This window comes from Monopterus albus, unplaced genomic scaffold, assembly GCF_001952655.1.
Source record: "Monopterus albus unplaced genomic scaffold, M_albus_1.0 scaffold164.1, whole genome shotgun sequence".
NCBI classification, from domain to species: Eukaryota; Metazoa; Chordata; class Actinopteri; order Synbranchiformes; family Synbranchidae; genus Monopterus; species Monopterus albus.
The window spans coordinates 662,696-686,549 of NW_018128044.1; the positions used below are offsets into that span (position 1 = coordinate 662,696).

Sequence of the window (23,854 nt, forward strand, 5' to 3'; positions counted from 1 at the left end):
GACTGTCCAAGCACAGGCTGTTTATGCTCGGCTTTTCTAAATAGCACTACATTGGTAACTTTAGAAAAACACTAAGGGCTTTCATCCTAGGGCTGCAACAGCTATTCTGTTTATTATCAGCTAACTCTTTTTTCAACGAATCGCTTTCTCTATAAGAGAACTGTGAAACATGCCAGTACAATTTCCCATGTTAATCAAAGCTGACATAGTCCAAAGCAGTCTAAAACCTAAATATATTTGTTATAGTAGAAGGATGAGAAACAAGTTACAAGTTAACTAGTCAATCATAAGATAATCTCTCTGAGCTCCTCTCCTCCACATGTTATTTTTACATAAAGGAAATACTATAGGAAATCATTTTAATTGTGAAAATGCTAGGAAACCCCCCAAAATCTAAGAGTTTGCAAGTTCTGCACTTAGAGACAAATCGGTAGCAAAGTCACTCTGTACAAATGAAAAAATGCTTTAGTTAATGAGCCATACATTTCCTGGTAGCAGCATGAAAATCCCACAGGCTGTCTACAAACATCAATTAGAAGCTTCAGGTGGATCTCAACACTGCAGGCAGCTCCCAACAGCACCATGAAACCTCAGGGAATCTCAGCTTTATGAATCTGTCATTACTGAGCCTGAAACAAAACAAGGTATTCTGACCCAGGTGCTTTCACATCCTACTTGTTTGATGCCATTAACTAAATTCTGAAAATATTTGTTTTCTTTTATTTATTCCCAATCTATTCTAATCTGCTTTGTCTGGGAAGGAGAGATGACCACAGCTGAACTCCGGTGAGGCCAAAATAACTCTGACCTGTCATAAATGATTACAGCTTAGCTCTATTTCAATGTGCCTATCTAAACTGTGTTGTCTGAATTCCAGATACATAAAGACTGCAACAGTTCAACTGCATCGGTGTTAGCAAGACTTCAACAAACCGAATTCAATGTCAGTATGCTTTTAAAATTTTAGGATCATGTTCCTAATAATGTATGTTGTGCTTGTAAAGAACATCAGTCAAATCGGGTTAAACATGTGAAGTTCTGCACCAGCGCGCACACAGTTTTTTGTTTTTGGCCATCAATAGCACAGAGAGAATAAAGGTATTCAAACAATTTGCACTGAGAGAAAACGGGGAGGAAGAGAGTTGGTTGCCATGACAACTGAAGCAACAAGGAAAAGGGGCTGAGGGATTTTAGCCTGCGAAGACCAAGTACGATGGAAACTGAGGCCTGTTAAACCTGCTTCTTCTGTGCCATTCAGTCCTGTTGTTGTCCAACCATTATTAAGGACACATCAGTGAGCCCCACTGTTACACAGGATGTCATAGTCGATGACTGCAGCAACCGAGGGCACTGTGGTTTATTCAGCCAGTTCCAGATACAACATCATGTTGCCATGAATATTCACTGTGTATAAACCTGCAGCTGAAAATAGTAACCAATAAACGCAAAGAAGTGGACAATTCATTCAGCTTTTTTCCAGTTGATTTGTTTTGTTGATTTTAATGCCCTCTGGGTAACTACTTTTTCTAAATTATGGCTTGTTATTTGTTTATGTTAGATGAGCCAAACGTCCAGAGCAGAGAAAAAATTAACTAAGCTTGACTGGAATTTGTTTTGGGATCTTCAAAATTTGAATTTACCGTGTTACTCAAAAGTTACTGGTTTAAAGCAGTTACAGTATACCTTAAGTTAACATGAATTATTGATATGTGAAGTAAAATGCTACATTTTAGCGAACTCCTGAGAGGCACAGAGTGTCAGTTTGTCAGTTAATCCATCAGTCTGGGTGGTAAATGAATAGAGCATCTTGCTCCTTTCACTTGGCCTCTGGGTGTTAACAGGAGTGGGCTGACTGAGAAGCAGAGACAGAGTGAGTCAGCAAAGCTCCAAACAAGTCACAGCTATTGTGATTTGGAAATCTTTTAACAAGGCAAAAGGAATGCACAGCAGCCACCAGAGCATTGCACATACAAACCAAGACATATACTGTATGTCTGCGTATGTAAAAACAAGCCTTTTTATGTCCCACAGACACATTTTAGCCATTTTAGTTCACTGTAACGATCAAGCTTGGTGTAAGTCTTACCTAACATTTAACATCCCATTTTTACAGTACAATATTAACACTGCCCTCTACTGTGACCCTACCACTAATTTACAAAACTGAAGTAGGTCTTCATTTTAGAGGAATTTCTTTACCTCCTTCACCACCCTTCTCACTTGAAAGGATGTTTGTGCTTCATAAATATAGAACTACGCACCCGCACAACCAAGCTTATTTCTCTCTTATCCACAGAAATCCTTTCATCAGCCTTTCAGCGCCAGGTAATCACAGTATAAGAACCATGTCAGTCTGCTACTGCCAGAGACTGAAGTGTGTGTGTGCGTACATGCCTTGTGTGTGCATGTGCAGTCACCAGGTGTTAATCTGATATTGTGTGTTTCGCCACTAATGTTAAATGACATGAGGGAAAAAAAGGAAAAATAAAGAGTCTCACCTCAGCCCGAACGTGTGAGACTGCTCATAGTGGAAAAGGGAGTGAATCTTTGCATCTGAATTCACAGCAATCAGCCGGTCAATCAAATCCTGTAAAGTGAAACGAGAGGCTGTGAAAAAGAATACAGCAGTTATGATGCAAAACAAAAACCGTGTGGCTAGTTACTGTACACTGTGTAAGGTGAAAAATGTACATCAGACTCAGTGCATGCTTAGAGGGAGGCCTAAAACAAACTAGTGGATAGTGGTTGTAAGGGAAATCTAAAGAGCAAACATGCCCTCAAATGGCTGAAAAAGGCAATGCATGAAGTCTGAACTACACAGCGTGAGTCACTCTCACAATAATGGAAGTTGGCATTTCTCTCAGGGTGTATTCAGTCTTATTGGCTAAAGGCTGTCGGCCCAGCAGCTCCCACACCGAGTGGGAGGAGGAGAGCAGGCTGACCAAGGACAGGAAGGGCTGGAGAAACAGAAGGTGACAAAGAGAGGATTATAGTAAATATTAAAACACAAGAAGGAAAAACATGTGCACAGGTTGAAATCAAAGTTAAAACTAAGGGCTCAAAACTATTCCTAACTGGGCTCACATCACACTCAAAGTGAAAATTCAAGTTGTGCATGTGTATATTCAGTCACCAGGTACTAGGGAATACGAATACCACACTTAAAAATATATTATGTATAACATTCACAAATCAAGAGTTTTTGAAAAATCTCAGTTCTTTCATCTGCTCCTGTCTGATGTTTCACAACCTGGTAAATATTTTATTGTCTGTGTGTTTTCCAACACAAAGATGACTCCAAGACACTCAACAAAACACCTGACTCACAAAAAGGTTAAAATGTTACCCACACAACTGCATAACAATACAACAAATGCTGCTGTAAACAGTCTATGTACACATCAGGTTTGCTTTGCTTCAGGCCAAGCCACAGAACATCATACACACATTTAATTGCACAATTCATCTGTTGTCAACACAAGCTCAGTTCTGGGGCTCTGCTGTCATGTACAGTTTGTGGTGGACTTCAAGCTCATCCATGGAACTTCAAAGTTGACCCAAGTCATCAGTGCCAAGGCACAGTTCGCACTTTACTGGCTGCCCATATTCAGTTTGCTGCCTGGCAATATTAATACAAGCATAAAACATACAACAGCAGGGAAAACAGACAAAGTTTGATCCATTACTTAGAATACACATTCTGGTATAAAACGGCAGTTCACACACAGCTATCTTTATGAGGACACTCAGTGACTTAACGCATTTTGTCAGTACCCCTAAATGCCTAACCCTTGCTCTAACCAAACCTAATTCTAACCTTGACCCTAAAAGTTCTAACTCTCAAGCAGCCCTTTGAAGGTGTGTCACAGTGAGGACAGGCCAAATCATCCTCACAACTGAGGCATGAAACTCAAACTGGTCCTCACAGTGTTTAGCCACATAAGTACACTGCCCTCCTACACACACACACACACAGTACCTTGAGGCAGCTCCTGTCTATGGAGTCCATGGGAGTTGGTTTGGGACGGACCATGCTGACATCTTCACTTCCACACTCTAGAGTTGACCACAGCTCAATCACCAGCACCCGGATGAAACCTGCAACACAGTAACATCGTGCACTGCATTTTGGACCAACTGGAGCTGAGACAATGAAGCTTGAGAAATGCCAGTATAAAGTGTGTTACAATAATCTAGTCTCGAGCTATTAAAGGCATGAATTGCCTTTTCAAAATCACTAAAAGAAAGAAAGTGTTTAAACTTAGCCAGAAGTGTCAACTGAAAAAAGCTGGCTTTGACCACAGATTTTATCTGTTCATCCAGCTTAAGAGCACCATCAAATACCACCCAAAGATTCATCACGAGGCCTCCTAGGAATATCAGAATTAGCAAAACCTGAGTTACCAATTAAAGCACATTCTGTCTTACTTTCATTAATATGTAAGAAATTATGTGATAACCATGCTTTAATGTCCCTCAGGCAATCCATCAAGGCATGTAATGAGTTGCTCCTCTTGACATTCAACGGCAAATAAATTTGAATATCATCTGCATAACAGTGAAAAGACAACCCATATTTCATAAAAATGGATCCTAGGGGAAGTAAATACAAAGAAAAGAGGACTGGCCTAAGGATGGATCCCTGAGGAACATCACAGTTCAGAGGAACAACAGAAGAAGACAAATCATCAATGTGTTCAGAAAAACTCCTATCAGACAAATATGATTCAAACCACTTAAGAGCAACGCCATGAAGTCCTACAGACTGCTGCAGATGGGATAACAAAATACGACGGTCCACTGTGTCAAAAGCAGCCGAAAGGTCTAAGAGAATCAAAATAGCAGTATTTCCTTCATCCACAAAGATGCTGGGGCTGCTCAACGCCTGCTTTGCGTCAATGGGGCAACAACAACTTTGAATACTAGCCTTAAGCATCACAGCTGGCAAGTGTTTGTTTATGCAGATAGCTGCATTAGTACCTGAACTGTGCAAAGCCACTATGCCTGGAGCAGTTGCTGCAACCTGTGTCACCATCACCCCATATCCAAACTTCTCACAGCGGCTCACCTACAGAAACCACACAAAAGATGATTCAGCAAAATATTTCAGTATTTTATCTTTGTAGCTTTTGTTAATACAAGTTAAAAATGAGTAAGATGTTGAGACAGGATGAAAAAAAAAAACAGACTAGGTAAAGCAAACAAGACCTCGATTTTGAGGCAAAGGAAAAACTGTAAATTTGTGATTCAGTTTACAAACTCTGCTATGACACTGCTAGAATCCTGAAAATGCTAAACATGCACATAATGTAATTTAGTTTGCCAAAAGAAATTAAAATTGCAAATTGATTTTTGAGTGTATGGGCCCTTCATTAATTACAATACAATGTCATGACCAAAAATAGAGCAGTTATAATTACATTCCATAATTAAACTGAAATGCCAAACAAGAGAAGCAATTACAGGAGTGTATAAACAATGGAAGCAAATGAAGCCCACAGGGGATTAGCTAAGGTCTGCAGTAAGACTGAGTGTGTGTCTACAATATAAATCACGGACAATACTAAGTATGTAAGTCACATGTAGAGTCCAGATGTTAATAAATTAAACCTAGTGTGGGAGTAGCAGCATGCAACAGCCTCCAGGCTACTAGTGAATACTAAACAGCCTGCAGAAAATATGACTGGCCTTGAGGAGGAGCAGGAGGAACAGTGAGTTAGGGATACCAACGACAGGCAAAAGGATGAAGAAAAGTTTTTAAGATTTACATTATGTTCCACAGGATGGGCCATTATACAATACAAAATGCTTATTTTATTGCACAATTCCTTAAGCCCTGTGCATTCAGAAATGTGATCACAATTATATCAACCAAAACTGATAACTGTAGATGTAAATCTGATGAATTTTTTCTATAATCTAATGGCAACATTTTTATTCACCTGTTTGATTAAACTCCAGACTCATATATCTATGTATGATAAAAATTATTCTATTGCCAAAGGTGTATTTTTCCAAGCCAAGCAGTAACTTTTAATTCAGGTAAAGAAAATGAGTGACTTTCCTAATCCTACTACTGTTGTGATTTTGTCCAACATTAAGTAAAATAAAGACCTAGAGTTATACTTGTGTAGCATTCTAAAATATTACCTGTAATTTTTTAGTAAAGCGAGAGAACATGTAGGAGATGCACTCATTGATGGCGCCTGTCTGCTGGAGCAGCAGCAGGCCTTTAGGGGTTGCAGCAAAGTTCAAGAGGCTGTCCAACAGTGTCTCCTCCCAGAAGAGCCTGTCCCAAAGTCAGAGACAAAGTTAAGTGAGCCACAGTGTGATGCATTCACATCACACTGCAAGAAACATGGCTACTGGAAGTTAGTTCATTACTAAAAAAAAAAAAATCAAGGAAATCTGGGTAACGTACAGGTGGTAGATGCTTCTTAGCTGACTAATGCTTGATTTATGGTTCTGTGTTGAATCTACGCCATACCCACGGTGTAGGTAGCCTCATACCCTAGACCTTAGCCTGATGTGCACCTCCCCAGAAATGTAACTATCATCAGTGTATCAATGAATCATTTAGTTCGATAAGCGGTGTGCTTTAAAATGAATGTGCTCCAGCGCTAAGGCCAATTCCATGTAATTATATGAGAAGATGGTGTCAACTAAGTTCAACCTGATTTTATGAGCTCCTGGAAATCATTGACCACACTGCTTGTGAACCCTAAGTCAGGTCAGCATCTTGAATGTGCTGCACATTGTTCCCAGCACTTTAAGGCTGGTAAACTGAAAAACAGTGTTTTTGCATTTAAAGTGCACATACAATATGTTCAAAAAGCTTTTCATTTTTGGTATTTTCATGGTTTTCAATCACTTACTGTATCTCTTCATGCATGTAAACATATCAGAATGCACTGAGTAAGTCACTGGACCGTTAGTTGTAAAAATCTGTCCAAATGTCATCACTACTTCACTTCCAGAGAATAATGTTATCAAGCTGTGTGCGTGAGATCTGTGTGTGTGTGTGTGTAAAAATCTGTCCAAATGTCATCACTACTTCACTTCCAGAGATTAACGTTATCAAGCTGTGTGCGTGAGATCTCACATGTTTTGCAGTTCCTGGGTGGAGGCTCCAGTAGTGGCTCCAGGTACTGGGGTTGGAACCCTTTCTGACAAGGAACTGGTCTAGAAATAATGAAGGGAAATGTATTATTTAATGATTTTTAATCAATGCATGTGTATGAGTGTGTGGGCACATATGACAATTTTAAATACAGTTATTCACAGTCTTATCTTGCTCATCACTAAATGAGTCTACTGAAAACTACTGTCAGATCGCCATTAGTCTATCAGACACTATATTAATACTAAGAAAATGTTAAAAGTTTTCAAAACACCTACAGCAGCACCATCTCACAACAGTGTAGACCAAAGCTGTCATTCTGAAAAGTCAAACCTTTAACAGGTAACTGTGTTTCCCCAGTCAAGTAATAAAAAAATCATGCCTCCTTAAGATGCCTTCTGCAAACTTTGGGGGCCATTCTGGTGTCTGTGTACAGCAAACAAACTGAGGTAAGTATTGCAGTTACACTAATACAGCAAAAATGGATGTGGACTTAGAGTTGAGAGATCAATTAGGGCATGGTGCCGGTGTGTGACAGTGCAGTACGTGCAGGATGATGATTAATATTTAACACAAACGGGGTAAAGTCAGGAGGAAGTAAATGGGAAAATGTTGCAGATTGAAGCCATGTCATCACACAGAAGTTAATTTTTGACACAGATGTTTTTCGTTAAAGAGTTAAGAGTGAAATAGAAGTGGTTGCTAGACTGACACAAATCTACCACTGAGACATCAATGACATCTCATCCACTACCTGGAAGTTGATTTTGGTTTTGATTCTTGTTTTCACTTTTCCTTTTCAGTTTTGTTTTTCATTACAAACTGTAGTACTGAAAATATTCTGATGCTGAGGCTTTGTTATGACAGAAGCAGTATTCTACAAACTAAACAAAGCAGATGACAATGGTTAGTTAATTTCCCACCATTTGCAAGAAGCGGTGGTGCTTTTCTTGCTGCAGTGAATGAACACAGAGAGAATACTGCATTCATCAAGCAAACGAAACGTGACAGGAGTATTCTAGCCAGTCAAACTGATCATTAGACATGGACACCCCACCATTACATAGTCCAGAAAAAAGACTCAGAAACAAAGTTTAGCTAATATCTCTTACAATGTTTTTTATGGGTGGTTAGTCAAGCATCGCTCTTCAAGACAATATCTTCTTGCATTTACAGAATTTGCCAGTAATAAACAACCAATTTCACACAAAAACACCAAAAATATAATGCTAAATTGTTTTTAAATGTTTTAAATGGTTTGTTGGTTTTGTTTCTGCAAGAACTTTAAACTGTTTTGCATCAACTAAGCAATTCTTGGGTGGGACTTTTTGTCACAACCACCACAAAACCTCTGAGGTGTCCTTTTTTAGACTGTTCTAAATCCTATTACTATAAAGTTATGAAGCATGTGCACTTCTGACACAGTAAAAATAAAGTGGCTACAAAGGCCAGTCATGCTGTACATCCTCATTCCACTGAGTGTTACACCCAGAAATGCGGCCCAGTTACCTTTTTCCATGCAGCAGCTACAGCCTTGTGCAGGCCGTAGGGTCGGAGGACCTGCAGACCCTCACAGGTGTTGTACATCTGCCTACAGACAAAGATAAAAGCACCACACAATGTATGGGATGCATCAGATTCACTTAGCGATGACAGCTCCTCATCCAGCAGCTTCAGGGTCAACGACACAATGACATGAGCAGCAGAGGTTCTGCACAGAAGAGAGATAAGAGACAAAGAGAAAATGTTGTATGTGTAGGCTGTTGTGCTACAAAACATGCCATATGCAAGGTGTAACAAGGTGATTCAATTCCTCATCCCAATCGAAGACTTTCAGTGTCTGGTTTATGTGCTTTCACTTCCTGTTTTTGAAAGTAAATGATGGCACAATAACAGGCTGTTGGATAGACTGGTTCAACAGAAGTCAATGTCTTAGTCGGCCAATTATAAAAGAAAACCAAGCTAACCCGGAATGACTGACTGATAACTTAAAACATTTTCTAACAATATATTTTTCTGTAATGACACTTGATTTGAGACAAAGATACAATTACAGTGACTGACAAACCAAAAACCTCATCAGGCCTAACCTGCTCTCTGTACACAACCAGGAGGACTAGATATGCAAACTTTAATCTCTACTGAAGTCTTCAAGCTCAGTCAGGGAAATTACATTTATTCATCACAGTTCAATCTCGCTGTCTTACCTCTCACTGTGAGCCATAACAAGATTGTTCTCATATAGGAATAAAGCTAATCCTCGGTCAGTGTTCGCTATGCGAGCCAGAATGTCAGCGATGAGGCTAAGTGTTGCTGCAGCACACTTTAATTTGACCTGCAAACCAAAGGCAATACACAGACACAATTACCCAACAGCTTCAGAAACAAGTGGAATCCCTGCAGAGAAGTGAACAGACACTGAAAATTAAAATAACATCATTAACTTGATGGAACTGAGAAAAAGCTATTATAATTTCATAACCAATGCTTCCACAGTTTCAGTTTGTGAAAGGCTGACAGATGACAAAACTGATTTCACGGCTACTTTCTTGTGTCCTAATATGATTGTAACAAACACTTTAGGATACAGGTATGTTGTTAGAATCAAGGTTAAAAACTTAATTTATGGTAATGTTTAAGGTTAGGGTAAAACATGTTGCTACATTTCTCACTTTCATAGTCAAGGTTAGAAGTAGATGCAGCCAAACGGTAAAGGCATTTCCAAACATCCTATAATGTAAGCTTCTGTATGTATGAATCGCCATCATGTTTGTGGTATGTGTCTGCAAACCAGCATATTGTTCACTCTACTCAGAAGTGTATTAAAGCAAACATTTTTGTGTTTGACCTGCTGTCCATTGAGCAGAGCTATAACAGGAGCCAGTAGTGTCTCAATGACAGGTGTCTGGTAGAGGCACTCTGCAGCGCACTCCGTCCTCTCACACAGCATCCACACCACCTCCATCACCAGACTGCTGGGCGACAACGAGTCTGAGCATACAAAAAATAGATCACAACCTTTTTTACAGTGAGCATATAAATTAATGTTGTGCATGCATGTTATTGAGCTGAACTACATACACACACAGCACAACATCCCGTCTGCTTCTGTGTGTGGGTATATAAAATCTCAAAGCTTTCAGTAGAGCTGCTTGGTACTTGGGTGCGGTTTAGGTTCATTTCCACATATTGTAAGTGGAATTTAGATGCACATTCACATGTTTTATATGTTTTTGTTTTCATTTATACCTGATTTGATGCATTTCTGATCCATTCAAATAATACATTTGATGATTCTGACAGAGTTAAAACTGTTCAAACTGGTGTCTATGAGAACCACAAATAGGTCTTCAGACCAGTCTGAGTCAGATTACTTTTAAAATTTCATGCACATGGCCCCAAAAACATTTTATTTTTATATCCACGGTACTGTGGTAAAAGCTTGGGAAATAAGGGGCCTTACAAAACTCTCAGTTTGTGTTGCTTGAAAACACGGTATCTTATGCTCCAGTCAAGAACAGATATTGTTTTTGACAGTATCATGGTGCTGCTCAAAATAAACTGTCACAGTTACTATGAGTAATCTTTAGACTGCAAGTGAAATATTAATACATATCTGTGACTTCAGCATAACTTCCTGCAGAAGCCAAAGGAGATGATGACAAAGTCAAGATGGGGGACATTATTTCCAAAGGAGATGATACCCTGACAAAGTCAAGATGGGGGACATTATTGATCACTGGCAGCAAAATTGCTGCAGTGAATGGAAAAATAAAGCAACATTCTTTGACCTCAGAACAAGATTAGGACATAAAAGATAAGGTCTGAGGAATGCTGGAACACCTTACAGGGAGGGGGACTGTGTTCCCTCAGTCTGATTCTACACTAGTCTGGGCAGGAGCCAGGGAAGACGCTGAAACTCACGTCTTTATGTCTGTGCGTGAGTGTGTGGGACCCACCTGTGTGTGAGACATCACTGTGTGCTTTGGGGTGTTGGTACATTATGTTAATCATGATGACAACCAGATCTGTCAGACTAACTGCCTCTGAAACACAGACATGATAAATGAATAAATGACTCAGGAGATTCATTGTCTAGGCTGAGGCACAGAAATAGTAGTTACTGCCACACTGTTGCTGATGTGCTGATTTCCTGGAGATAAAGGTCAACGTGCACAATTCCAAGGAACATTCCCAATCACAGTATATTTCCAGGGAATTTAATTATGGAATTAAAATGGGCTGATCTGAATGCAGTAAATATGTTACTATACTTACTTCACTACATACATCTTTGGACTTGCACTTGTTTGGAGCATGTTTCACCATTTTAAGACATTTTATAGCATAAATGATTACATGATGAATCAGAGAAATACTTATAACTTGTGGCCCACACTACATCATATAATGTAAATATGAGATGCACAATATGTGAGACATAAGCACTGTTAAGGACAAATTGTACCTATATGATATATATATTGTCACTGAAGCAAAATTAGGAAACAAGGCAGAAATAGAGATTAAAAGTCTTGGCAACAGTTCAATCAACTAGTCAAGACTGCAATAAAAACTGGGTGAGGAATTGACAGACTACGACGCATACTGATGTGAGCACCCACTTTAAGGTGTGGAGAGACTCATTAACAGGCTCCCACCCAGTGAGGGGTCATATAATCAATATAAAACGTTAATGGGTAATAAAGGAAGATTAAGTGCAGTGAGTAGTCTATTCTAACAGTCTGACTACATAATATTCATGCTTCTAAATACCTGAGTATTATAACTGAAAACTGGAGGGAGTGGCACCATGTCTAAGCCGAGTGCAGACATACTGTACCTACATGATCATCATTTGTAGAGATTGAATAAATTAACTTGTTGTAAAAATCTCCAAAGAACAGATGACAACCTGCACAAGAAAGTAACCTATCAATATTTATTTGCCTCTTTAAATGCCAATTATTAATTTAAAGCCACTACTGGAGTCCTCCAAGTCCAGCAACTACCAGAAGGGGAGAAAATATAGCATTCAGCTCTTTACAGTGATTTGACATTAGCAGTGCACTACACTAATTTATAATTCTTTTAATAGAATGACTATGTAACAAAATGAAATAGGAGGTGCTGAGAAGTGTGGCCAGGATAGTGTAGCATCCCACCTTTGTGCTTCCTCACTCTGATGGGAAAGAGCCTCCGTCCATTGGTGTAGATGAGGAGTTTTCCAAGAACACACAGAGAGTGGACAAAGAAGGCATAGTCAAGGTCCTGTCTCGAATAAACACTCCTCTGCACTGAAACAGGAACAGAAAATAAAACTGAACAAAAAGGTCTAAACAGCAGCTGTAATCAGACTTCCAGTTTCCAGTGTCCAGACACTGTTGCATGTGGTTGCAGGTGTAGGAAGGAACAAAGTTGAGGGGAAAAAAGACAAAAGGAAGGGAAGTAAGAGAAATGCCTGTTTCTAAGAGCAAACTGCTTTTGTCAAAAGTGCTAAGAATCAGTTTGAATTAAACAGAAAAGGTAAAACACTATTTTTTGTACAGTAGCCATTTGTGAATTTGAAAACAAACATTTTAAATATTATAATAACTATTACACTCAGTGAATGTCCTGGTTGTAACACTGATGGACTGAGTTAATGGCATTTCCTGTCTAAAGCTACTGTAATAGAACGACATTGACAAGTATGTGGCACCTTTGCAGTGACTCTGCTGTACAGAAAATCAAGCAGCAGCTCAGACGGGGCATCGGCATATCTCCACTGATCCAACACAAGGTCGACGAGTTCCGTCTCAAGGAGCCAGCTGGCTCACAGGAGATAACACTGACAACAACACTCTCACACCCACATCTCCTGCTGTATTCACTCTCCTTTACTGAACTGTCATACCTGATCTGCAACTGAATGTGAAGCTCATATTATTCAATCTGTAATTATGCTTAAATTATATTAAACACTGTAAACAAAACCCATCATTGGAAGAAAGTGGGGGTTTATGGGAAATGTGGTCTACATTTTAAAAAAACAAGCACCAAGGTCTTGCAGTGAATTTAAGGACAAAATATTACATGATCCTGATTATTTCAGAACTGTAGTGTTTTAAAATAATTTTAAGGCACATACAGTTTCATAGGTTTTTCTTAACTTATGTTGTACATCTTTTATGCCCCAAACGAGTGAGACAAGGATGAAGGTTCATTCTTGACCTTGGGAATCGCAGCACGGCAAAATAAACTCACAAGGGCCACCAACTGGCTTATTCCTGAGCTGTCAGCTGCTACAATCACATGTTTCAGTGAGCGTGTTTATCCAGCGGTTGGGGTTTGGCAGAATTTTATTGAATCCAAAATCTTTCAAATCAAATAAGAGTTAACATTTTCAAGTAACTAAAGATATACAGTACTGTGCAAAAGTCTAAGACCACATTTTGCCGCTTTAGCAAAGTTGTAATGATAATTTATTTCTCAGCCTCTTTATTAAGATATAACCAGAAAATGCAGGAAATATGTACACAGTATAAAAAAAAACTGCATTTTTACAACAAAGTGGCTTCTACAGACCAAAGTCAGTATTTAAAGTGACCTCACTTTGCACTCAGCACAGCTTGAATTCTTTTGGGGAGACGGTTTTGAAACCCTGACAGATCCTACACCGTGTTTCACTGAAGGCCACTACTCTCATTCTTCCATCTCCCTCCAACTCTTGTTCTCACATACTGACTGGACCTGAACATTTCAAACTTCAACTCATCACTCCTTAGACTTTTCCACTGATTTTCACTCCAGTCTCTGTGAGCTTTTGCATGTCTCTGCTTTTTCTTCCTGTCCCCTTGTGAAAAAGTGGTTTCCTGGCTGCCGTCCGTCCACGAAGGCCATCCCTGATCAAGCTTCTTTGGACTGTGGCAGGAGCAGCTTGGCCTCCAGATGAAGCTGCCAGATGCTGAGCCAGGTCCCTGCTGGGTTTCCTCCACTCTCTCAAAGAAGAAACTCAGAGAAACCTCTCATCAGATTCTGACAGTTTTCTTGCTCTTCACTCCTGGTTTTGTCCTTGACTTCTCCAGATTCTTCATGTTTCTTTAGAACAGCTTGAACACCACCGTTTTTTTGTTGATTTTTTTCACACATTTTTGCTTTTTATACTGTGTACATATTTCCTATATTTTCTAGTTGCATTGGGAAAAAGAGAGAAATACATACACACTGACATCACAACACTGCTAAAACAAAAATCTAATGGAGGCCTAAGACTTCTGTGTTGCCTGTAACTGAATGTTACACAGCTGTAATCAATATTTTTATATAAACCAAGAAACAAATGGCTGTGAAACATGAAAGGGGTAACTTGTGGCAACAAACCCATAGAAGTATCACCCCACTTTATGGTGCCCCTACAACTTTACTGCTTTACTTCTTTCTTGCTCTCACAGCGGTGCGTTCTGTTTTTAAAAAAAAGCCTAAAAAAAAAAAAAACACTGTGCATCACATGCCCAACAACAAACGGCAGACAGACAACATCAGCTAGTGAATACAGGGGAGCTTTTAGCAGCTAAAGAGGCAGATTTTTCCTTCAGGAACCAACACAAAGCTTAAACAAGAGTAAATATTGGACTCAGTCATCAGGTGACCAGAAGCAACTCTGAATGAGTAATATAGTAGGTTGCTTCTTAACTGCTGGGTGTGTAAATAAGCAACTGTCTGCTTACAAGTTTGCTATTTCAACTTAAAAAGGTCAGTGTTATGTTCACCACCTCTTCTCACTACACCCCAGAAGAGCAAAAACTAATCGATTACTGCTGTTTAAAGATATTTAGAGACTAGTTAATGTTCACCACGATGTCAAAGTACAACCGAGATGAGCATATCCAAAGCACAGCGAACCATCTGAACACAATCGTAACTCGTGTATGTGCCATTCTGCAGATTTTGAGCCAAACAGTACACCAAACTGCATTTGTCTCATTTTTGTAATAATGGCTTTGAGATATGCAATATATTTTTTATGATACTTGTCTGCGGCATCATCATTTATTTAATCATCTTTCATCGAGTGTTCATTTTTCAGTGATTCCTCTCTCCATTAATGTTTCCTGTCTGCTTTATCTTTTCTCTTTTATCAATCTTATTTCTTCTCCCTACTGTTTTTGTGGCATTCATTTAATTTATGAGAGCAAAAAACTGCATGTGCACATTACAGAAACTGAATAAATGATGACAACAAAGACTAGGTACAAATACATTCAACATCCCCGGGTTTCAAAAGAAGCATTACTTTTTCATTAGGCTTTTCCAGTAGCTCAGCCTGTGTCTATAAATTTTTTGGTTTGTTTCACAGGACACGTGAAATCAGCATTACTGCAAAAACTCTGACGCTTATCACAGAGTGAGACTTGGGGTAAGATTGATATTTGGATATCCCTGGGAGTGTACAGAAACATGTTGAAGAAATCATAGGTCTATGGACTGTTTTACTTACCAGTGCTCTGCTGCCCTGCTGACTGGGAATCAGTAGTTTCATTTGTGTGACGTTCACAGCATTCGGAGTAATAGATACACTGCTGAAGAGCTGCTACAATCTGAAAAAATAAAGGGATTAAAGCAAAGCTTGTTGCAGTGATTGCTGCAACTATCTGATGAGTTGAATGAAACCTGCTGATGCTAATCTAAGAGTTGAGAGTGAGGTCTGGGATTAAATGATTCTTAAATGTCAAAATGGCACTCAACTTTTGTGCCTCTTTGATTCAAAGGCTCCCTCCCTGATCTGTGTGAACTGCACATACCTCACAAGTACATTGACATGAATAACAATATCCCTGTAGGCATCAGTTAAATGTGCCCAGTCTTTTAGAGTCCTTTCGCTTCTCAACACTTGTTTTGATTCTTAATATATCTTGGAACAGTAGAGGTCAGAAGTAGGAGGGAAAATTGAGATTCCTCTGAGGTCCAAGGATGAAACCAGAAAGATCGATGTAAAACAAACTTTTGCTGTTGCAAAGGCCTGCAAACTGAGTGTGTTCTGCTTTCTTAGCTTTCCTTGTTCATCCACAGTTTGTCTAACATGCACAATGTGATCGTTTCTGCTTTCTGAATGAGAAATTACTTCTGATGCTAGTTTTCCTAGGTGTTTCTCTCTGGTGCTGGTCTTTTCAGAAGAACAGAGGAGTTAGTGAGAGAGATTGATTACTTAGTGAATCACTCACTAGGGACTTGTATTTTCTCTCCAGGAGTCTGAGAACCACAGTCCTACTGTAGTTTCCATGCTGATAGGGAGACAGAACAAGAAAGAGAATATATGAGAGTGCAACGTGAGCCGGGAGAAAGAGACAGAAACATTAATGAAGCATACTTAAACTTAAGTGTGTAAAAAATCCACTCTGCATAAATCAAAAGACAGCTGTTCTGCTGCAATACACACCATCCACCTTTTGAACCATGTAGCTTTGATATCCAGTAAGGCCAGTAAGTGAACTGGTTCTAGGGCTTTTTCTGTCCCTGGTGAAGATGAGCCATATTCCTGATGGTAGGACAACAGGGAGAACGTGCCCTCTATCACTTCCTCCATATACCTAACGCAAGGTAGAAGGAACAAGCCTAAAGCAAATGTTCTGACCATATATGATCTTTCTAGACATAAAGTAAAGGAGCCAGCATTTGGATGAGAATTAACCATGTAGGAAACTGTTAGGGCAGCATGGATACCTAAACTGGATACCCAAAATGCATTTTATTTTAAACTGTAGCGTTTTTATCTTGAATGACATTTTATTAGTCAGTTACATCTGAGCTACTGAGTGACCGACGAAGAGACCAACAAGTGGAAAATCTCTGTGGCCACAACAACTTACTTCTCTGGATGTCGGATCCAAAAGGTTGTCACCTCCTTCTGAAAGTCATTCATCAGTCGAATCTGAGGCAAGGCAGAGAGAGAAAAACCTTTACAGTCTTTGTGTGGTGATAGAGTCTGCATCCTGTAAAAGATCAAATACTGCACCTGCTTGAGAAGATGACTGATCTCAGGTCTGCTAATGTCAATGACGCTCGAGTCAGTTGGGAAGCTCAGCTTGTGAGAGAGAAAAATGGACTCCACACTTTTAGCTGAAAAAGGCAAATTATACCTATTATAAACCAAACATTACACAGAGTACTGCTGTTCATATACACCCAACTGGTCTACTGCGCAAGTGTTTTAAACAAGTTACTTTAAAACATTTAATATATTCAGACATTATTACTATAACTACAGGAGATCACGCCACTACTGGTGAATTATTTATTCATTACAAAATAACTCAGATAGAAAGATAGTTACATACAAATATTTATTTATTAAATTAGTAAGATCTATGGGTTTGCCTCCACCGTACAGAGGTGAGAAGCTGCAGAAAGCCCTGAGCTGTGTATCACAAATCTTTGCCACATAAAACCATTTGCTGTAAATAAAGAAGATCTGATAATTTCATTTGTTCAATTCAAACATGAACATGCTGCAGATAAAAAAAAAATCCAGTAATGTGAAGTGAGACTGGCCTACCCAAGCTGGTGTAGATCTCTCGTGTCACATTCAGTGGAGAGGAGGAGAAGCATTTAGCAAAGAACTGCAGTACACTATCCTGAGGTTGGTGAGGGGAAAACCAGAATACACATACAATCTTATATACAGTATAATCAAACTATGATACCTACATTTTAAATTATGAGAAGATATAATGAAAATTAAATAACATGGTCCAAAACTGATATGGAACATCTACTGAGAAACTGGTCTGCATGTTGCTAGGCGTTAGCGCTATCACTAGGGACAATAATATTATCTTGTTTTCTCCTCAGTTATGCAGGAGTGGCAGGACTGGATTTTGGACAATGAGACCAGCTATCTTGCTTGTTAAATGACATGGTTACTATGGATTACACAACTGTTGTACTGAGTAGGCGAGGCTGCTCAGGACTCACGCTGAGGTTAGGGTCGGGCTCAGTCAGTGCTGCACAGAGGTTCCTGCGCAGACTGCTCCAGCTCTCACAGCTCAGCACGTCAGATGGAGGGGCGCAGCACAGAGCCTGCAGGGCCTCGAAACGCACCTGCACAAACAGTTACACTTCACCTGAACACTGTTAATCGCATTAACATCTACTGTATAGCAGCGTTCCAAACCTTTGTAGCTTGTGACCCTGTGTCTGTTTGCAACCCCTCATCATCAGTTGCATCTCAGTTTAGTTCAGCAACTCATTTAGGTCTGGTGTTGTGCACATGAAAGCAATTTTAGGCAGGACTAATAATGATGGTGTGATCTTTCATAGACAGCCAGCTAGCTACATACATCCACAACATATAATTACAGAAAAATGCACCATGCAGCACAAGAACCTCCAGTGATGTGATAAAAAGCATGAAACAACAATGTGCCCATGACAGTGTTTTGTATGGAAGCTATGCTTTCTACCTCCTTGGTCCTGCTAGAGTCAAGTTTTTCAGCCAAGACTTGCAGCTGCTCTTGCCTGATGAATGCATAACTCTGAGGAGGAAATGAAATGGAAAATTATGATCCACATTTCAAGAGCTCTCATTGATTGATTGATTGATTGATGGCACCAGCATTTTCAGAGGTCACAACTCTTCCCTATGTTCAGACTACCATCAACAGAAGAGGAACACCATACAGGCACTAGAGTTAAGATTCAATAGTGGCACTTTAAAGGAGTCAACAATATTTTAAGAGGCAATAAATAAACAAAATGTGACTGATTATTGCTGTCAAAATGTATTACTGTTTCTCTGACCTGGCTGAAGGAGGCGTCGCTGTCAGAGCAGTTGTCAGTGAACTGACTGTTCGACTGACTGTGTTGCTTCTCTCGGTGCATCTCCTCCTCCTTCAGTTGGTCCTCCTCAAATTTGTTGATTAAAGATTCCACAACCATGATCATGGTGGTTTTCAAGGTCTGCATCATTTGCTGGTACCTGCCACAGAGAAACAAATATGTGTATTACTAATTTCACTGTTGTTCTGAATAATTCAGTCTAACTTATTCCTGTTTAAACTCAGAGCAAATTCTGTAGCTTCCAATATTTCAAGAAGGCAACAGTACAAGAACAAGGGGTCTGAGGAGTAAACAACAGTCAATCAAAAACATCAATTTCTATCGAATGATTTTAAAATGAGAGCTCTAAAATCTTTATTTGAAAATAATTATTATACAGATACTAAAGAGGACTGCACAATTCACACAACACATGGTGATTATATGTGACTTTACTCCACAATAAATTATGCATATGCATTTGGAGAAAACAACACAAACAAAGCTCTGGGTGACACTTCACTCACTCAACTGACTCTCTGGTCCTTTGGGTGACACCATGAATCAAGCTGTCATGCCCTGAACCAACTGCATGTTGTTCATCTCCTCTAGTCATCTTCTTGGTTTCCTCATCCACCACAGTCCCCAAAGAGCTTTCCACATACTGATGGAGGTACTTAACAAACTCATAACTGAAAAGGAGAGCAATCACAGAATCAGATTGATACCTGTACACATCCGAACAAAGAGCACATACCCACAGAGACAGAACAATGTCTAAATTCCCTGTAAGCCAGTCCTTTAAAGATAACGGCTGTCTGTCAGAGTCTGGTGTCCTTACTTGTGAAAGTTCTTGTCAGTTTCCTCCAGATGAAGGAGGACCTCTTCAGCACAATCAGTTGACAGAGCACCAGAGATCCTGTCACCGATGCTCCTCAGAAGCTGCTTGAGCAGAGATTGTAGTTCCACCTCATCTTCAGCTGCCAACTGAGACATCTCTAAAGCTGATCTTTAAGATGGGACAGAAGAGAGTGACTGGATTTCTAAGCTTAAAATGCTAAACTGTAGGGAGGATATGCACTTGAGTTTGCTTGTCTTTGCAAGCACAAATGAAACCTGACAATTTTCTGTGCAGAAAATTGATTGAATATTATTTGCAGCAGTTAATTGTTTGCTTTTCTGAGTTCTCGCTACTAGTCTAGCACGTATTCAAATATATCACGGGGTTCTTACAATTGTTTTTCTAGTTTCGGTGTGCAACGGTCATTCATCTTCAGGACAGTCAATCAGCTAATCACCTACAGGTGTATCAAGAAGCTACCTCTAAGTGTCTTCAGAGTCGGAGCACCAACCATTTTCTAAGGCGCCTTCTTTTAATATTATGAATTACTTCTATGATTATTTTTACGATGAAGCCAAGAGAGATTCATTTCTGCTCTTCATCTGGTTAGCTTGACGCTGACGAGCGCACCAACTAGCTACATGTAAAAGTGTCCAAATTTAGCTGAAACCGCAGCTGAGCGAAAACCAAACAACTCCCAACTGTACAAACCAACCGACCACACAGAAAGGCATCGTATGCAGCACATTATAACCTAGTCACCTTTTTCATTGACTTGTTAAAAGGTTTTCATCTGGTAACATTTCGGGAGCACTTGGCTCCGACATCAGCGTCTCTATGGGAACGTTCACTTAGCTAAGCGCGGTGCATTTTGGGATGTCAAAAGAAACCACACGTTGCCTTCCGGACGCGTCAGAAATATAGATTTAATGTGTATAATTAGGATAGCGTAAGATTAAATATGACAAATAAACTAGTGTCATTGAAAAGCACTTTGATATTTTCCAATCTGCCATTGCAGCAAATGGTTATCCGTGAATCTCACGATTGCTTCTATACATTAGACTATTACTCTTGAGCGTGAACGATTTCCAACGGTCTTTCTCGTGTGGTGGTGAATGCACCACCACATCTGACACGTGACTCAATGTTTTGGTCTTCTCACTGTGTGCTGTACGGGCATCTACCTGCCTAAACGACCCTCGGTTATCGCAGCTTTATTAGAAAATTACTATTTAGGAACATCAACTAGTTTTGTTTGCACACTCGACTTACTAAAAACTTTCCTTTTAGAAATCAGGAGGTTACATCTACTGGACGAGCTAGAAATCTAGCATCAGCATGGCGGCAGTTGACAGCTTTCATTTTTTGTACAGGGAAATTTCTCGGTCATGCCATTCTTACTTTGACACCTTGGCCCTGGTGGGAGCTTTGTACACGGCCAGCAGGGCAGTAATCCTGCTGAGAGACTGCTGCTCGTTGGTCAGGGTGTATTTCCTACCAAGAATGATACCGAGTAAGAAGCTGACCCAAAGATATGGTGACTGGGCTGTCATTTATGGTAAGGATGCGGCAGGTGAATCGGTGAGACTGCATCATACAGTTGGAGATCTGTGACACAGACAGGAGAGTCAGTTTCGTGCATTTTATTGGAGTAAATGTACTTGTAATGTATTTTTTGAGGTTATAGTGATGTTATTATGCAGTAGCCCTCGGTTATTTTATACCCTCTTTTCATTCTGACAGGACTTGAACATGACTTGATATATATTGTCCTCTCTCTTGTCAGATGCATCAGAGCCTGTTGCTCAAGCGTATGCAGAGGAGCTGGCCAGGCACGGAGTCAGCATCATCTTTGTCACTCAGGACCACACTGCTGTTAGAGACACTGCTGAGTCCCTCTCACAGAGCTATGGAGTGGAAACTCTTGTCATCCTAGCTGACTTCTCTCTGGACAAGGCCGCCAGTAAACCCATCAAAGAAGCCATGAGGGGTAAAGATATCGGTTTCCTGGTGAACTGTCTGGATGAGTCTTTGAATTCTTCCCAGAGCCTGATTGAAATGCCTGAGCAGAGTCTGTTGGATTTGGTGAATAAGAACATTGCAGCCACTACTCTGATGACCCGATTGGTGCTGCCAGGGATGGTGGCACGCAGCAGAGGAGCTGTGATTAATATATCATCAGGTGCTGTCTGCAGACCCTTGCCTGGAAGAGTGACACTCATCGCCTCCACTGTGAGAGAGAAGCACTGCTGATGTCATCTTTTTGTGCATGCACACACCAAGAATAGCCTCTATTGACCTTTTTTCACAGAAAACATCACAAGACTTCATTATCATAGACATACAGGTGTAAATAAATGAACTACAGGTCTGTTAATGCCAGTATTTCCTTAAAGCAAGTAGAGTCAACAACATGTGTAAGATGCAATATTTGGATGATGTGTCAGGGCTAACATATGCACAAACTAATCAAACTGTCCTTGCCTGCTGTCTTGCTTCCTTCTTCTGTCACCTAACTAACAACAAAATTCAAAACCTAATCTTCTATGCTGACAATAATCATCTTTCCCTTACTTTCTCCTAACATGCCAGGGCTACCTGGATCAGTTCTCAAGAGCTCTACACTTTGAGTATAGCAGCAAAGGGATTTTCATCCAAAGTCTGATTCCCTTCCAGGTAAGATACCTGATATCACAATTAGCAAGTACAACTGAGCACTGAATCTCAGTATATTGTTTGTAATGTGTCAAGCTGTGGAGATGACGTTACTATATATCCCCTTTTATATTGTCAGTTTATGGTTCTTATAAATACATAAATACAGTTTATTTATATAGGCGGTGAGGGGTCAAATCATTTTATACCTTGGTATTCGCCTTGAGATACAGTTAATGTGTATTGGTATCTAGATAGCCTCAAGCAGGCGACAACCATCATCATCCTTATCATCAAGAGAAGGATGGTTTGTACCAAAGCCAGAGGTTTATGCTCGCCACGCAGTCTCCACCCTGGGAGTGTCTAATAGGACCACTGGCTACTGGCCACATACACTGCAGGTCAGTACAAACTAAGTCATGATGTCACTCTATAGTTAGTTGATACTTTGAGTATACTGCTCAGAGACAGTCAAAGACACATTGAGAACATGACCTGTTTATCTTTTTTTTCTCAGCATGGGCTAATGAGGTGTATTCCAGAGTGGATCTGGGTTCTCAGCTCTCGTATGCTCATTCGTTCAAGCTGAGGTCTCCCTTTCTTCACAAGGACTCAGCCTGGGGACTGGATCTGCTTGTAATTAGAGTCATATGTAGAGTTTTATTTTATTTTATTTCTTCTGCCATTAGTTAAAGGACTGTGACTATCATAGGATTCTCTCCTATCAAGTTGGTATCAAGAAAAATGTGGTGGAAGCAAAATAATGAATAAATATGCCCATTACTTCTGTAGTACTGGACTATGATCTGACACAGAGAGAGTGGCTTTGACCATAAGTTCTGGTTGTAAATGTTGATTTGAATCTTATCATAATTTCTGGCAGTAGGAGCATTATGCCTGGACATTTATGAAATAAGCCTCCATTTGGACTGTTACATAAGGAATAAGTTCAAATCAGGACGCTGCCAATGTGGACAACACATGCCTTTCCACTCAAGAGAAAAATGAATTACAGTTACCTTATTTTTGTATATTGCTCTCTAGTTCTGTCAGGTTATACTGCCTTTCACCAGCACTGAAAACACCCATTTGGCACACACACACACGGCCAAAATCCAGAGCAAACCACATCTAAAGTTATAGAGGCATGCTGCTCTTTTAGGTAATCTTCCTGGTTTAATCATATGTTAGTGAGCAAAAGCTGCATTAAACAAGACTAACATCAGATATTAGTCTGATATAACTACATATAAACCAATGCAAATGGGAGAAGTGTGTTTATAGAAAGTGGAAAAGACATTTTTAACATGTATTGTATGTAGATTGTGACCAAAGCACAGTATAAATGTGAACATACAGGATTCTTGGGTTGTTATTATGTCTTAAGGTTTTATCACTTCCTGCTCTAATTAAAAACCAGAGTTTGATAAAACACTAAG

At 39.8% G+C, this 23,854-nt stretch overlaps 2 protein-coding genes across 5 annotated transcripts in view; one reads left to right on the forward strand and one right to left on the reverse strand.

Moving 5' to 3' along the window:
* The window catches only part of tbc1d32 (TBC1 domain family, member 32), a 61,583-nt gene extending 40,976 nt beyond the window's left edge, over nucleotides 1-20,607 (reverse strand). The window contains exons 1-23 of one of the 2 annotated variants that reach the window (XM_020615389.1): nucleotides 20,520-20,606; nucleotides 19,758-19,925; nucleotides 19,444-19,608; nucleotides 18,899-19,076; nucleotides 18,562-18,633; nucleotides 18,074-18,199; nucleotides 17,655-17,733; nucleotides 17,115-17,218; nucleotides 16,969-17,030; nucleotides 16,539-16,689; nucleotides 16,324-16,383; nucleotides 15,600-15,699; nucleotides 12,286-12,417; nucleotides 11,080-11,166; nucleotides 9,969-10,111; nucleotides 9,328-9,455; nucleotides 8,630-8,831; nucleotides 7,103-7,182; nucleotides 6,151-6,289; nucleotides 4,981-5,068; nucleotides 3,980-4,098; nucleotides 2,838-2,957; nucleotides 2,499-2,587 (exon numbers count right to left, since the gene is read on the reverse strand). In XM_020615389.1, coding sequence (XP_020471045.1) covers nucleotides 2,499-2,587; nucleotides 2,838-2,957; nucleotides 3,980-4,098; nucleotides 4,981-5,068; nucleotides 6,151-6,289; nucleotides 7,103-7,182; nucleotides 8,630-8,831; nucleotides 9,328-9,455; nucleotides 9,969-10,111; nucleotides 11,080-11,166; nucleotides 12,286-12,417; nucleotides 15,600-15,699; nucleotides 16,324-16,383; nucleotides 16,539-16,689; nucleotides 16,969-17,030; nucleotides 17,115-17,218; nucleotides 17,655-17,733; nucleotides 18,074-18,199; nucleotides 18,562-18,633; nucleotides 18,899-19,076; nucleotides 19,444-19,608; nucleotides 19,758-19,912 — 2,579 coding nt within the window. In that variant the 5' untranslated portion in view covers nucleotides 19,913-19,925; nucleotides 20,520-20,606. Of the gene's footprint in view, nucleotides 1-2,498; nucleotides 2,588-2,837; nucleotides 2,958-3,979; nucleotides 4,099-4,980; nucleotides 5,069-6,150; nucleotides 6,290-7,102; nucleotides 7,183-8,629; nucleotides 8,832-9,327; nucleotides 9,456-9,968; nucleotides 10,112-11,079; nucleotides 11,167-12,285; nucleotides 12,418-15,599; nucleotides 15,700-16,323; nucleotides 16,384-16,538; nucleotides 16,690-16,968; nucleotides 17,031-17,114; nucleotides 17,219-17,654; nucleotides 17,734-18,073; nucleotides 18,200-18,561; nucleotides 18,634-18,898; nucleotides 19,077-19,443; nucleotides 19,609-19,757; nucleotides 19,926-20,519 lie in introns of both variants that reach the window. The other variant, XM_020615390.1, reaches the window with a different exon arrangement.
* Nucleotides 19,941-23,025, forward strand: hsdl1 (hydroxysteroid dehydrogenase like 1). Of its 3 annotated transcripts, none has more exons than XM_020615394.1 (6): nucleotides 19,941-20,492; nucleotides 21,134-21,318; nucleotides 21,547-21,992; nucleotides 22,353-22,436; nucleotides 22,670-22,816; nucleotides 22,933-23,025. In XM_020615394.1, exons 2-6 carry the CDS (start codon nucleotides 21,264-21,266, stop codon nucleotides 23,002-23,004), a joined length of 804 nt encoding a protein of 267 aa, XP_020471050.1. In that variant the 5' UTR covers nucleotides 19,941-20,492; nucleotides 21,134-21,263; the 3' UTR covers nucleotides 23,005-23,025. The 3 variants fall into 3 exon arrangements, with proteins under 3 accessions (XP_020471050.1, XP_020471047.1, XP_020471049.1); XM_020615391.1 differs by having other exon boundaries at nucleotides 19,941-20,362; XM_020615393.1 differs by lacking the exon at nucleotides 19,941-20,492 and having other exon boundaries at nucleotides 20,867-21,318.
* The last annotated feature ends 829 nt before the right edge of the window (nucleotides 23,026-23,854 follow it).

Coding starts and splice junctions, on each gene's coding strand:
- hsdl1 (XM_020615391.1), top strand. CDS start 20,298: ATGAATTACTTCTATGATTATTTTTACGATGAAGCCAAGAGAGATTCA. Junction 20,363..21,133: donor TCATTTCTGCTCTTCATCTG/GTTAGCTTGACG, acceptor TTTTTTGTACAG/GGAAATTTCTCGGTCATGCC. Junction 22,817..22,932: donor ACTGGCCACATACACTGCAG/GTCAGTACAAAC, acceptor TTTTTTTCTCAG/CATGGGCTAATGAGGTGTAT.